The following is a 13,273-nucleotide window of genomic DNA, read 5'->3' on the forward strand; positions in this document are numbered from 1 at the left end:
TCGAGCGGCCGTTGACGAAACCAGCTTGATAGCTTCCCACAAGCTCATTTGCTATTGGTGATATACGACGGAAGATAATCTGGGATAGCACTTTGTAGGCGACATTTAGGATAGTGATCGCACGATACTTTTCACATTGTAGTTTCGCCCTTTTTATAGATGGGCATATTTCCTAAACCAGGTGCAGACAGGCGGCCAACCTGGCCTTCTGGCCAATTTTGATGAGTTCAGTTCCAATACTATCCTTACCAGCTTTGTTGTTCTTGAGCTGGTTGATGGCATCCTTAACATCCCTCAATATGGAAACAGGTTGGTTTCCTTCATCTGCCTCTCTGACGTAGTCACTTTCTTCGCTGTCATGACTCTTTGCGCCTGTGTTCTCCGTGTCTTTCAGGTGTTTGTCCTAGTGCTGCTTCCACCTTTCAATCACCTCACTTTCGTCCGTCAAGATGCTTCCATCCAGGCGGTGATTTTTGACTCGGAATAGGCAGGTTTGCTGCTTTAGTTTCCTTTTATATCGCTCCACGTTTTGTCGCGATCCTTACTGCAGCATTGCAGCCCGCGCTGCATCCTTCTTCTCCAAAACCTGCCTACATTATTCGTCGAACCAATCGTTACATGTTCATCTTTCCACGTACCGTAATTTCGGGTAAAATTGATCGCAATTAGGGTTGTCATGTCTATTACGGCTTAAACCAGCTGACAATGTTTTTGAAAAAACCTGAAGTTCGTAGACACAAAAGTCAATTTGGACAAATTGAGATGTAAAATTGTGAAAAATAATATAATCGTTCTGGTGGGCTTTAATCCCACGACTCCCAATACGCTAGACAGGGCGCGTTGTTCAACTACGCTACAGAACGGGTAACGATTCTGCAGCGCAATCGGCCAACCTGAAATCAAAGTCCGTCACGACCGTCTCCTTCACAACCCTACACCTCCTTCGACTCTCTGAGATGCCCAATTCGACTCTCCTAAGCGTGCCTACGAACAACAGTGAGAGATTTTATTTTTAGCGTCGCACTGTTGCCTTGTTTGCACCATACTACTCATAAGCAGCGTTGCCAACCTTCCAGATTTGTCTGGAATATTCCAGATTTTTGAGGCCCCATTTTACAAAAATCTGGAAGATCCAGATAAAAATTGAAACGAATTTGTAAGGTTTTGTAAATAATTTGTAAGGTTCTCCATATACGAGATAAGCGATCCGGACTTTTCCAGACAAATTGGCCGTATCTCGTCAAATCGACCCCTTTTGCGATAGAGAGATTGCCGCTTTTGTGTCTAAGACAAGGATTGAATCCTGAGTAAATTGAGAGAATCTCTCACGTATCGCTCTCTGTAACTATCATAATATGCTGCACATTATGAGATACTGTTTATCGTATACTGCTACAACTTTGATCGGATTGGGGGGATAGTAGTGCATGATAAAACTCCTCTTAACATGCTCCAAGCCTGGGGGACACTATTGCTATTGAAAGTTCGTGGATTGTTTATCGTGCCAGTAAAGAAAAACACCTACCCCAAACGGTAAACAAGCGAGAAAAATGGATTTTATCATCGCTCTTTGGGGCTCTCGCTCGCTGCTTCCATTTATCAGACTTGTTACACCTTGCGATACAATGACGATCGTGGACTGCAACAGATGGGACGTTTTTCTTTGCTTGCTTTGATCGTGCTTCATATTCAAATGAGAGCGAATTCTGCAATGCCTGGTCTAAGACCTTCAGGATTTTTGGAACTGATCATTTTACACGGTTTTGCTTGTATGTTTTCTATAATGTTGACAATGCCAAACAACTGAATGCAGAAAAATAAGCATGAAGGTGATCCTCATTGGCTCATTTACCGAAATTGGCTAACAAAAGTCATTTAAACGCTATGAAATATCTCTAAAATAAAAAATGGGGGATCTCATTTCGGGGTGAAATTCATCACTTCATCATATGCTTGAACTTGAGCTTGATTGGCCTCCCGTGGATGCACTCCAGTATCGCCAGATCAGCTGCACTTACACAAGGAACCAACCGAATGACTGCTTGGGACTAACAGGCATCCTCAGTGTATAAGTGCTGGTGATCTTCTATTTTTAGGCAACAATGGCACCTGCCACGTCAGAATGCTGACCAATGAGGGGAAGGGGGAGGAATTGATGATGCATTGAACTGGCTCCCACGTAGACCGTATATTCCACTGCATCCACGCCAGTTCATGCGGGAGTGTATGGATTTGGGGAAAGGCATGACAGAGAGGTTTGCTTTTGTGGTTAGCAGACTGCCTATGTATCAGGCGTAAGAAAGGCGTGCTCGTGGAAGTAGGAAGCGTTAGGGAAACGGTTTCTTGTCCGTCTCTGGTTCTAGCGTTTACTATGAACGAATAGTTTGAGTGTGATATATTTAGAATGGAAGATAGAAGCAAGTGAGAGATATACAACTACAAAGTACGAGGAAAGGGACGGGCCTGGGATTGAACCCATGACCTTCTGCATATGAAGCAGAAGCGGTAGCCATCAGACCACCAACCCCGTTAAATTCATCACTTCATCATATGCTTGCTAAATTCTCAACAATACAATATTTATAGAAATAATGAATAGTTCAGTCGCATTGAAGCCTTCCTTTCGGTCGGACGCATTCTGAGTGTGAGCTACACCGTCAATTTATTTTGCTTTTGTCGAAATATGAACATCAATCTTTTGTTACTTTGAATATTGTTACTAATTCTCGTGAGAACACCTTCAAAGTGGATCTGTCAGGTTTTCCCAAACGCCCGAGTTATGAAGAAATCCACAGTTTTGTGCATCAGAATCTTGGATTGCAACATCACCAACTATCCAACGCTTGCAAATCATTCATGCACATCAAATGTGAACATGTAAAGTGCCTAGATTTGAAGACAGTAGAAACAGTTGTCAAAACTCATGATGGACAGCACCAACTCAAAGTGGATGGTAAAAAAAATCAGAGTGCGCTTAGCAGTTGATTGCGGCTTTACCGAGATCAAAGTAGGGGGAAGTCCTCTATGCCCGGACACTTTTTGTTTTTTGGTAATATTTCAAAATCTACATTAGTTTTACCGTTAATTTTTGTACAGTATAAAAGATTCACATTATTTTAAGTGAAAACTCACATGAGAACAAAAATAAACTTTTACAAATTCATTTTTATGGTGGATTACATTATGTACCAAAAATGGTGCACCCTAAAATGTGTCCTCTATGGACTTTGGTCAATCACGGAATAGCAACCATTGATATGTGTAGTCAGTTTAAGCTAAGCTAAGCTAAACTAATCCAGGAATACTAAAATCTTAATATCATTATTCGTTTTTGGAAAATTCAAACTGTCCGGGCATAGAGGCTGTCCAGCCATAGAGGACTTTCCCCTATTCCTTACCTGTTTTCTCGTATTTTTACAAAATTAACATTTATATTGTTTCGGACATCAATAAGTTGTTTTTAAATCATTTGTAGTCGATAAGGTCTTATTTCCAGCTCAATTATGTTACAGATCAGTTCAGCTATTGTTTCGTATGTTAATTGATCGCGTATTCTTTGTTATATTTTGTTTACTGTGTTTAAGCCTTTCTGGCAAAGCGGATTGTTTTGATCGTTTCTTGTCCATTGATTTGGCAATTCGGAAGAGTTTTTTTTTCATCCAACGGAAATAAATAGTGTATTATTGATATAAAACAAACAAAAATAAGCACAATATTCTATTTTCTTATATTACAATACAATGACACATTTCGCTTTATCATTTGATACTTTCAGTTGCACCTTGTTTTTAAACTCTAGTCGATGCATTTAACAAAAGTCAAGCAAAATATTATCAAGATTTCAGAAATAAGGCCAGAATCAAAATCACAACTTTTCAACGTATGTATAAAATTTGAGATCTCACACTCACACAAAATTTATGTTATTCAAATATTGATTCAAAATATATAGTATAATGATGAAAAAAAATTGAGGTCAAAACAAATCAAAACTCGAATTATAAGATGTTTTTTTTTGCATTTTTTTTTCGTTTTGTGTTCTGTTAACAATAAGCTAACCGAAAGTTTAATGCTAAATTTCTTTCCATAAAGCTAGTAAAATGCTACAACAATTCCTATGATGGTGTGCGCTTATGGTGAGGAATCCGTGGACTGCTTGCTTGTAGACAAATGTCTGATTCCTTGCTCTGTGATCAGAAGTCAGTTTCTCCAGGACCTGCGAATTATATCAGTGAATGGGATCAGTACCTTTTTTTGAGCAAATGATTTCAATTTCTTAGTTAAAACTGTAGCGAACAAAGCACAATCAGACGAACACACACAAATCACACAGCTTGTTACTTGAGAGGTAGCAGTTTTGCAAGATTTTATCATAGAAAATTATCCAAGAATAATTTATGATGTTCCCCCAAATAGCTTGCAAGGATTACAAGGACGATTGGTACACCATTTTGAGTTCATCCCAAAAATTTAATAGGGCGGCATCCATTTATTACGTAACGCTAAAATTTGAAATTTTTGACCCCCTCCCCCCCCCTCCGTAACGCTTTTTGTATGAAAAATTTCAAATTTTTGTATGGACCGTAACGCTTGAGCCTACTCCCCCCCTCCCCCTAGAGCGTTACGTAATTTGTGGATGCCGCCTAGTTAGCTATTTTCTCTTATTCATTTTATTACCAATTCCATTATTTTGTATGAATTACTCTATTATTTCAAAAGACCTTCTATGTATTTCTAATATCTTAAGAAATAATTGGAGGATGAACTCTTTGACATCACTGTATTTCTGAAAAGCTATGGGAATTGTAGATATTATTTTGGAATAGGGTGCTAAAGCCTCAATTTTAGTGCCAAACGCTTAAGTTTAGGCTAGAAGCACATGTTTACTCAATTTTTAATGTCTTGCGTTTATTTAAATCCAGAAAACATGTTTTTATGATTTATTTGAGATTTTGACACACCCCTTGGGTGTATTTTCTTTTCCGTGTCCCTTCCGAAATGTCAGATAGGAAGAACCCCAGTGTTGAAACTAAAACCCCTGTGGTATTTTTGTCGACTAACCGAACGTCAAACATGTTCAAAAGTGTCAAGGTTCATTTATGGACCCAATTTTTGAATCAAAGTTTAAGGCTGTGAACCGTTTCACCAGTTCGTTTAACTTTTAGTTAAAATTTGACATTTCGATAGTCATTTTCCCCTCAAATGGTTAAATTGAACATCGCGGTCGACCCATTTGAGCTTTGACAGTCGAGTAGTTATTTCAGAACAAAGTTGACAGATGGTTCACACTAAGCTCTTACGGTGAATTTCACCGTAATCTCAACAGCTGAACAGTTCGGTGAAATAAAACACCGTAATTCCGTCGAAATTTTACGGATTACGGTGATTTTTCACCGAATACGGTAAAAATTTACCGTACTCCGTTAATTTATTTCACCGAACTGTGCAGCTGTTGAGATTTTACAGGAATCCGTAAAATAATTTAAGTGTGTTAGTTATCCTCAAATTAACGGGAGCAGAAAATAGCTTTTGAACTGTCAAGTTTAACCATGCTCCAGAGCAGGGTTATTTCTAACCGGAGGGATCGAGCTGTCAAAATTTACTTTCGATTTACTTGCGTTTTGCTCGAGAGTGCTCTGTGATGGGTTCAGCAATTGAATTCGTTTCGCGCGACTCGTTTTTTTTTAAATCTCCGGCGTGTGTTGAGTGTGTTAGTTCAAAAATTGAAGTTTCAATGTCGATTTTTCGAGCGGTGCTTGATTATTACAGGAGCGACGGATTTCAGAGAAGTTTCGAAAAAGGAATTTGGTGAGTTTGTTCTGATCAGAAGCGCATGATTACAATGCGTAATTATCAACCATTTGTCGGCTAAAACGTCTACCGAACGTATCCTATGACCACAGACAAACAGACGTCACACTTTCATCATTGTCCATCGACCACCTTTTTAACGGTCGATTCAATAATATGTTAGGTGGTTAATCCGCCACCCGCAGCGCTTGCTTCGTTTTTGTTCGTGTTTGACGTTTACACACTACTGCCATCTGTTGGCCCGTCGGCCAAACACGCTGATTTCAGCAATGGGCGTACATGTCCTCGTGACTATGATTTTGATCGAGATTTGTTCTAAGTGTTACGTCTGTTTGTCTGTGCTATGACACTACCCTTTCCATCCACATTTCACAACATCCCGTCGTAGGTCGTAGAGTTCTCTGCATCTTTCTTAAGTAGGTGTTCAATCAATCATCCTTTCCGATTCCCCAGCTTTCGCAAAGACGTGGCCAGGACAGCTCTCGATTATTAGAAGATGTATCAATCTTGTCTAAGAGTTAGAGGTTAGTCCCAAATTTCTGACTTTGGTAACGGACGAGAAGGAGGCAACCCTCATACAATCGTCTAGGACTGTACTGTAGGGTCGATGTAGCAATAGCTGCAAAGCTAAGAACAAATATTCGTATAAAATCGAAAAATAACACTAGCGTCATTATTTTTACATCATCTGCAATCTTCTTGTCTTTGTGGGAAAAATATGAAAACTACGAAAACTCACAAGTTTGTATTTATTATCGCTTGTGCCACTATAGGAACACATGTGCCTATAGTAGCACTATTTCTATTTTCTGTTCCTATAGTAGCACTAGCATCACGGCGTTGGCAAAGGCAAAATACAAATCAAAACCGTATTTATACAAAACTTTTATATTTTTCCTTTAAAATGTGGATCAAAAGCTATCGTTTGATGTCAAAAAAGTTCTTAATTCATCAATTATTTCGTTAAATAAAAAATAGTTTATCTCAGTAGTGCAACTATAGGAACAATAGGTTTACTCTGAGACGAGACTCGCGAAGACGGTCTTCTTTTTCTGTGATTGCTGAGTTTTTTTTTCTTATTCCACTTTGTGTTTTTACCAATCATGCGCAAGCCGTTCAAATCCTCACATGAACCTCTCAGCAAAAAATGATTGACTTTGCATCACATCGAATCATAAATAGCCGTTTGAGTGAAATTTCATGCCAACAAACGTAGCAGACATTGGAAATAAATAATATTGTGCTTAGATTTATCAGCAACTTTGGAAAAAACTGCTCCGCTGACTGAAGTTTTTAATAAGGTACCGTGGGGCAAGTGGGTAATGGATTTTGCATAGTTGGAATTCTTCAAATTCTAGAGACCTTAAATTAAAACAAATGAGGCCGTGTATATTTTTAGCGTGACTCCCTCCAAATATAAGCAGTATACTGAAATTGATTTTTATGTAAAATTGAAGAAAAAAGTACAGAAAAAGTTTTTGAAAAAAGTCTTTTTACTTTTCATTTGCCCCACAGGTGGGGCAAGTGAAAAGTTTATCGTTTTGGACAATAAATCCAACAGCTAGTAGTTACATTCACGATTTCTATTACCTTTAAGGTGAAACATCTCGGAATCCAAAGATGGCCGGCATAATGGCCGACTTGTGCCCCTACTCACGTTTTTAAAGCCACAAAACTGGAGAAATAGTTAGAAAACGTTTCTGATCTTCTTATTTTAAGCTTTCTGACAGTGCACAAAGCCAAAATAAAAAGTGCACGGTTGTTGGATGCTTTTTTCGCTAGATTTGTGCCTTTGAAGTTTTAGTGCAATCTTAGAAGTTGATTCCAAACTGTTTCACCTTAACATCTGTTAAGGCGTCCCAATGAACAATAACATAAGTAACATGTATACAAAGAAAATTTTATTCTTGTTACTTGAATTTTCTTCTGTTCAGTTATGTTTGTTGAAATGATTCGACAACATTATAACTGCAACATTTCCAATGTTAGTTCTTACATCATACGACAGCAATTGCATTTCTGCTCTGTAGATTTTCCACCGCTCGTTATTTGTTTTTAAGAAAATCGGATATGACGTCGGATAACTCTTTAAAAGAAATCAAACGGAATCCTTCAAAAAAGTATTAAGAAACTTTTTTATGTGGATACATCTATACCCCATTTTTATGTTTTGAACTAGCTTTACATAGACATTCCACGAGATTTCCGTGCGTTCTATTATATTGGAACTTTTCAATCAACGTCTTCCTTTTAATCGGCTGTCCGAAGTAAACATATTAATACCGTAATATTTGGCAACCTTATTTTTAGAGAAGTTCCATGATTTGGCCATGATAATAGCATCTAACGCTTTGAGTATAGTGTTTCTTGAATTATAAGCACGTTCTGTTGTTCTATGATAATTGCGAACCTTGTATACTTATAGCTACCTAGGGAGAAAACACAAATTCAATCTCTAATGAGAAACTTTTCACTTGCCCCATGTGATTGGAAAATTGACGGTGTTTCAATTTTGTTATTTTTAGGTCTATGTCGAATTAATTCTAAAACTTTTTTATTGCAGTTTAAAACTGTCAGAGGGAACAACTTAAAAGTGGTACACAATATTTTTTCCGCAACTTTTTTCCACTGAAAATATTAAAATAAGATTGCACGCCGCCAACTTTTTACGGAGTACCAGTTAACAGGTTAACAATCTTTCGCTCTATTATGCAATAATAGTTGAAAAATCTCAGGAATCTCTTACCTATCGTAATGTTCTGAATAGCATCAACGGTTTACGCATGATTTTGAAACGTTAATTCACATATTTGGTGAAATATATTCATTATTTTCACTTACCCCATTTACCCACTTGCCCCGCGGTACCTTAACAATTTACTTTGAACACAATACTTTTAACTTTTTCAGCCATAAAAACGGTGGGCTGCATTTGACGTTTCGTGAGAGGGGAATCTGGGCTGCATATGACGTTGATATTTTTCCTCTTCGCGAGTCTCTCTCAGGGTTTACTATAGGCGCAAGGGAACTTAAATTTTAACCCTCTAATACCCAACCCCGCCTTTAGACGGGGTACACTTTGGAATTTTGTGTATTATTTCGTAGCTCGGAAATTAAAATGATTTTATTTTTGGCCTAAACCTTGACTCATAACACGCATATAAGAAAAGTTTTTTATGATTTTTGAAACTTTTTTGTATTATTGAAAATTGTTTGAAAAATTGTATTCTTATATAACCTACAAATGCCTGGGATTCATTTAACGTGTATTTTAAAAAATCGTACCTTTTATATTTTTCTACGATTAACCTATCACAGAAGAAGAGCCTGTTGGTATTGAAATGATTTCAAATCTGTTTCAAAAATGTTCAGAAAAAAAATTTAAAAATTCATATTTTCAAAAGTATAGTAAAAACTCAAATTTTTATTATTGTCAAAAATTAGTAACCAGAAGAGGCTTCAAGAAAAAAATTGAAAAGGATAGGGATGTTGAAAAATAAAAATAATAAAAATCAAAAACCAAAATTCATAAATTTGCGAAGAAAAATAAATAATTGCCCAAACCGTGTTTAGAATGATTTTAGATAACGAAAAATAATAATTAGATCGAAAACAAAAATTTGGGTATTAGAGGGTTAATCAAAACTAATTATTTCAATAATTTTTTGAACAAAATCAAGCTGTGTATCAATGGTACTTAGATAAATAGCTCCTGACCATCGTGTCAAAAAATATTTTGAAGCGATTTATAGTAAAACGGCCGTAAAAAGCCACTAGTGCGACTATAGGGGACTGTCTACTAAAGGAACACCGACCCTACTGTAAAATGGTTGAATTTACTTGTCAAATTTTTGTATGCGTTCAAAAAAAAAAAAAAATCTACGAAGTATACAAGAAGATATTCTGAAGAAGTTGGAAAGATTTCTAAGCAAATTCTTGGAGGCATCGCTGAGAGTGTCTAAAGGAATCCCCAAAAATATTCGTGAGAAAATTCGTGAAGGTTGATTTTCGAGCTATTTATTAGATCTCTGGTAAACATCTGGAGATATTCATATATTTTGGTAAACTGAGACTAGAAAAAAATAATAAATTTACATTAATTTTCCATTTGGGATTATATGCATTGATCGAATACTCTTTGTCGTTGTATTTTTCGCTGTAAACTGATTCAATTGAGTCTTTTTTAAGTTTTATCAAATTTTGCTTCAATATGGTAGTTATAATGACAGTTTGCAGTTCGTCAATGAAACGTTGTCTAGACTTAATTTTTTCTTAAAAATTTTAAAATATTTCTTCAACAAAGTATTGCGGGGAAATTTTAAAATTTCGATATTACGCGTTGCAAGAAAAATATGGAATCCTGGAAAATCCAGAGCTCTTGATTGCCAAATTTCCCAACTAAATTATCATAGTCACCAATGGCTTTTAAGACTTTATTATTGCTGTTTACAGTTGATACAAAACTGTCACGATGAATTCGATGATTTCAACAGGTTTTGTTGAATCCCTCGGTTGTCACACGAGAACATGTGGAGAACCACTTTGAAATGGAAATCCTGCTAGTTCATAACTCATGAATGAATTGCGCCATCACACCCGAAAGCGTTAACTGATGTTTAGCTAAATCGAGTTCTCAGTTTTCATTGATACTACATCTTGGACAAAAATGATTCAATTCTAAATACAACAGTATGTGAGACACTGACTGGTTAGCCGCATAGCTGGTAATTACATACTTAGAGAGGGAAGCCAACTGGAATCATTCCCAAAAATCAATAGTGACACAATCCCTGCTGTAGGAAACACTTTATCTAGGGGTTCCAACTATGTTGGTTTCGAACGTAGTTATGAGTAGTTGAACAGAATACATGGAAGAACGTAGTCTACGAGATTCGAGCAACTACGAGCAACTATGAGTTTCAGTAATGCAGAACCTCTCCAACAACATGCCGAAGTGCATCAATCGATTTTCTGTAAGTTGTCAACGATTTGACTCATTTAAAACTGCAATGCTTACTGTGGTTCATTTCCTCTGTGCGGGGATTGCTAGCTGCGCGTTATTTCCGCGAAGCAATCCAAATTTTTAAATTTCCCCGCAATGGACCGATGCACGAGTTCGCTATTTGACGTTTGAGCGGTGCCGTGTTATTTACGTGACCATGGCAACGAGTGAATTCGGCACCGCTCAAACGTCAAATTAGTGAACACGTGCAAAGGTCCATAGGCTCGCGGAAATAACGCGCACCGGGCTATCACCGCACAGAACAAAATTCACAAAGTGTGCTTTGCGTGTTGATTGATAGAAGCATCATCAAATTCGTCACCAGCTCGGATTCCTTTCCTGTCTCATCGTAGATTTACAATATTGCTGATGAAAACTTGCCGTCGGAGCTTTTCAAAGATTAACAATTTTATCAATACAGATTTTTACTCGAAGTGGACGTTGATTGGTATCTCGTTATTCGCGTAGATGGCAACAAATCCTGTAAGCCACGAGTTTCTATGTTCGCGAATCAATAGTATATCTGAATGAATTCCATTCCTATTCCAAACCTTGCCAAACAGAAGATGTGCGATCCACAACAACTGTTGCTGTAATTGGGTGAACATTGCATATTTTATGTGAGATATTGTAATGTTTCAGTGCTGGTAGCCTACAATACATAGTCAAAACCACGGCATAAAAATTAACAAGGCAGTCTCTTCACTGATGTAAATATCGAGTTTCATTATAAACATGTGACGTCACTCCTATCGTACCATATACCTTCCGGACCACTAGATCATTTTTTTCGCAAATTTGTTCGAGGTGGATAGGAATGACGTCGTCAAGTAGCTGTCAGTTTTCGGAGTATATCACCTTCTTAATTTTAGTACACCGTGGTCAAAACGTTCATCATCTAAATTGTTTGCTCAATGTCATCAATCAAAACAAACAACCAACAACCTAGTAACGAGCATAGCTGTCTTTGATTATTTGCCTGGGAAATTTCCTACTCGAAGTAGATGAATTTTCCAGGAATCAAAATTTTTCTTGCAACGCGTAATACCGGGGCTCAAAATTTGTCAATTTTTTTATATTTGGAGTTTATTTTAAACAACGAATCTGAAAATGAAACATGATTTGGAAAAGTTATTAGCGAAAGAGAAGAGCAAAATTGTCGAAATTTGCGATTATCTTTTTGTAATACCTTTTTGTGTCTCAAAACCAATTTTCTAAACTTTTTCCCCTTAATGGTATTGAACAAACATATATTAATGTTTGCAAGTTCATTTTTATTTGATATGTATTCAAAGCATGTATTCCACACCACTTTGATACTCAGGCGCCATAAGGCTCAACGAAGCCGAATACAAATCATGAGTTAGTGCTAACGTTTTTTTTACCATATTTTATATCGTCATATTTTGTCGAATAATAATTATACAGAGGCAATAAATTTTATTTTTAGTACTAGCGAGTAGCGAGCAAATTAAACAACTTAATTAGCATTGATCCAATTTACATTAGACGGTTAGCTGTTTGAGATTTGGGTTTGCCCTTATATCCTACGTACTTTACTCACTATACGATGTGTATGACGAGAAATAGTGTCTGTGGTTGTGTGGTAAACTTTGTTATGGGTCTAAGACATTGTTTGTTTCAATACTATTTTGTACAGCGGCACAAAGAACAAGGCAAATGTAGCTAATCTTTCCTTTCAGTGGTATTCTTTTTTTCTGAAACAGAAAGAATTATGAGAAGGATTGATGCATTACCCTTGTATGTCATAAAGGATGCATGATGCGCTATGATTTAAGGCGTGATTTTGAGTTGTTAGACATTGTTAGATGGGTATATAACATTGTTTTACGGTATGTGTATGCTGTGTGTGCGTGTTTAGTGTGAAAATTAGAGGAAAACTTCACCTTTAACTTATTTAGTATTTTTAGATTGAGAAAAAGATATACTGATAGCACATGGCTTTTGTATTGATTGTAAAGTAAAACAATGGATTAACTACTGGTTCTATTTCTTAACATGATCGAAAGGAATATTTGTAGCTAATGAACAAATCAATTTAACATGTTTCTCTTGTGTTGAACATGGAGGAGGAAAATAGATAAAATTAATAGGAAATGAAGCAACTTTGTGCCTCTACCTCATATAATCTAAACTTACACTGAAAATGTTGTAGAAAGTATGTTCTTCTTCTTTTTTACAGAACTTTACGCCAAAGGTGGAGTTTACTCTTTTTGTGTTTTATCCGATGGATTTCTACTGCATTTTGTTTCTTATCATATCGGTTTAATTTTGGTTATCAATTTCAAGCACTACTGAGTGTTTTTGTGTTTAATCACATAAATATTACAGCTAGTGTAGACAACAATTTTCCAAAGCTTTTTAAAACTTCACAAAACTAAAAATAAAGCTTTCAATAGTAGTCTCATGGTGCTTTCCAAACAGAAGAACAAATCATAC

General features: G+C 36.6%; 1 protein-coding gene across 17 annotated transcripts in view; it reads right to left on the reverse strand.

Annotated features, from left to right (window-relative positions):
- Positions 1-3,465: 3,465 nt before the first annotated feature.
- LOC5565778 (proline-rich extensin-like protein EPR1) overlaps positions 3,466-13,273 on the reverse strand; it is a 115,409-nt gene continuing 105,601 nt past the window's right edge. For 8 of the 17 annotated variants that reach the window (XM_021845197.1, XM_021845198.1, XM_021845199.1 and 5 more), the window contains 2 exons: positions 12,369-12,531; positions 3,466-4,216 (listed from right to left, as the gene is read on the reverse strand). Coding sequence is in view for 8 of the 17 variants with exons in the window: in XM_021845201.1 (XP_021700893.1) it covers positions 12,500-12,531 (32 nt within the window). In the remaining 9 variants the exon portion in view is untranslated. The remainder of the gene's footprint in view (positions 4,217-12,368; positions 12,532-13,273) is intronic. The other 9 variants (XM_021845207.1, XM_021845192.1, XM_021845203.1 and 6 more) reach the window with 4 other exon arrangements.

Source organism: Aedes aegypti, chromosome 2, assembly GCF_002204515.2.
Source record: "Aedes aegypti strain LVP_AGWG chromosome 2, AaegL5.0 Primary Assembly, whole genome shotgun sequence".
Taxonomy (NCBI): domain Eukaryota; kingdom Metazoa; phylum Arthropoda; class Insecta; order Diptera; family Culicidae; genus Aedes; species Aedes aegypti.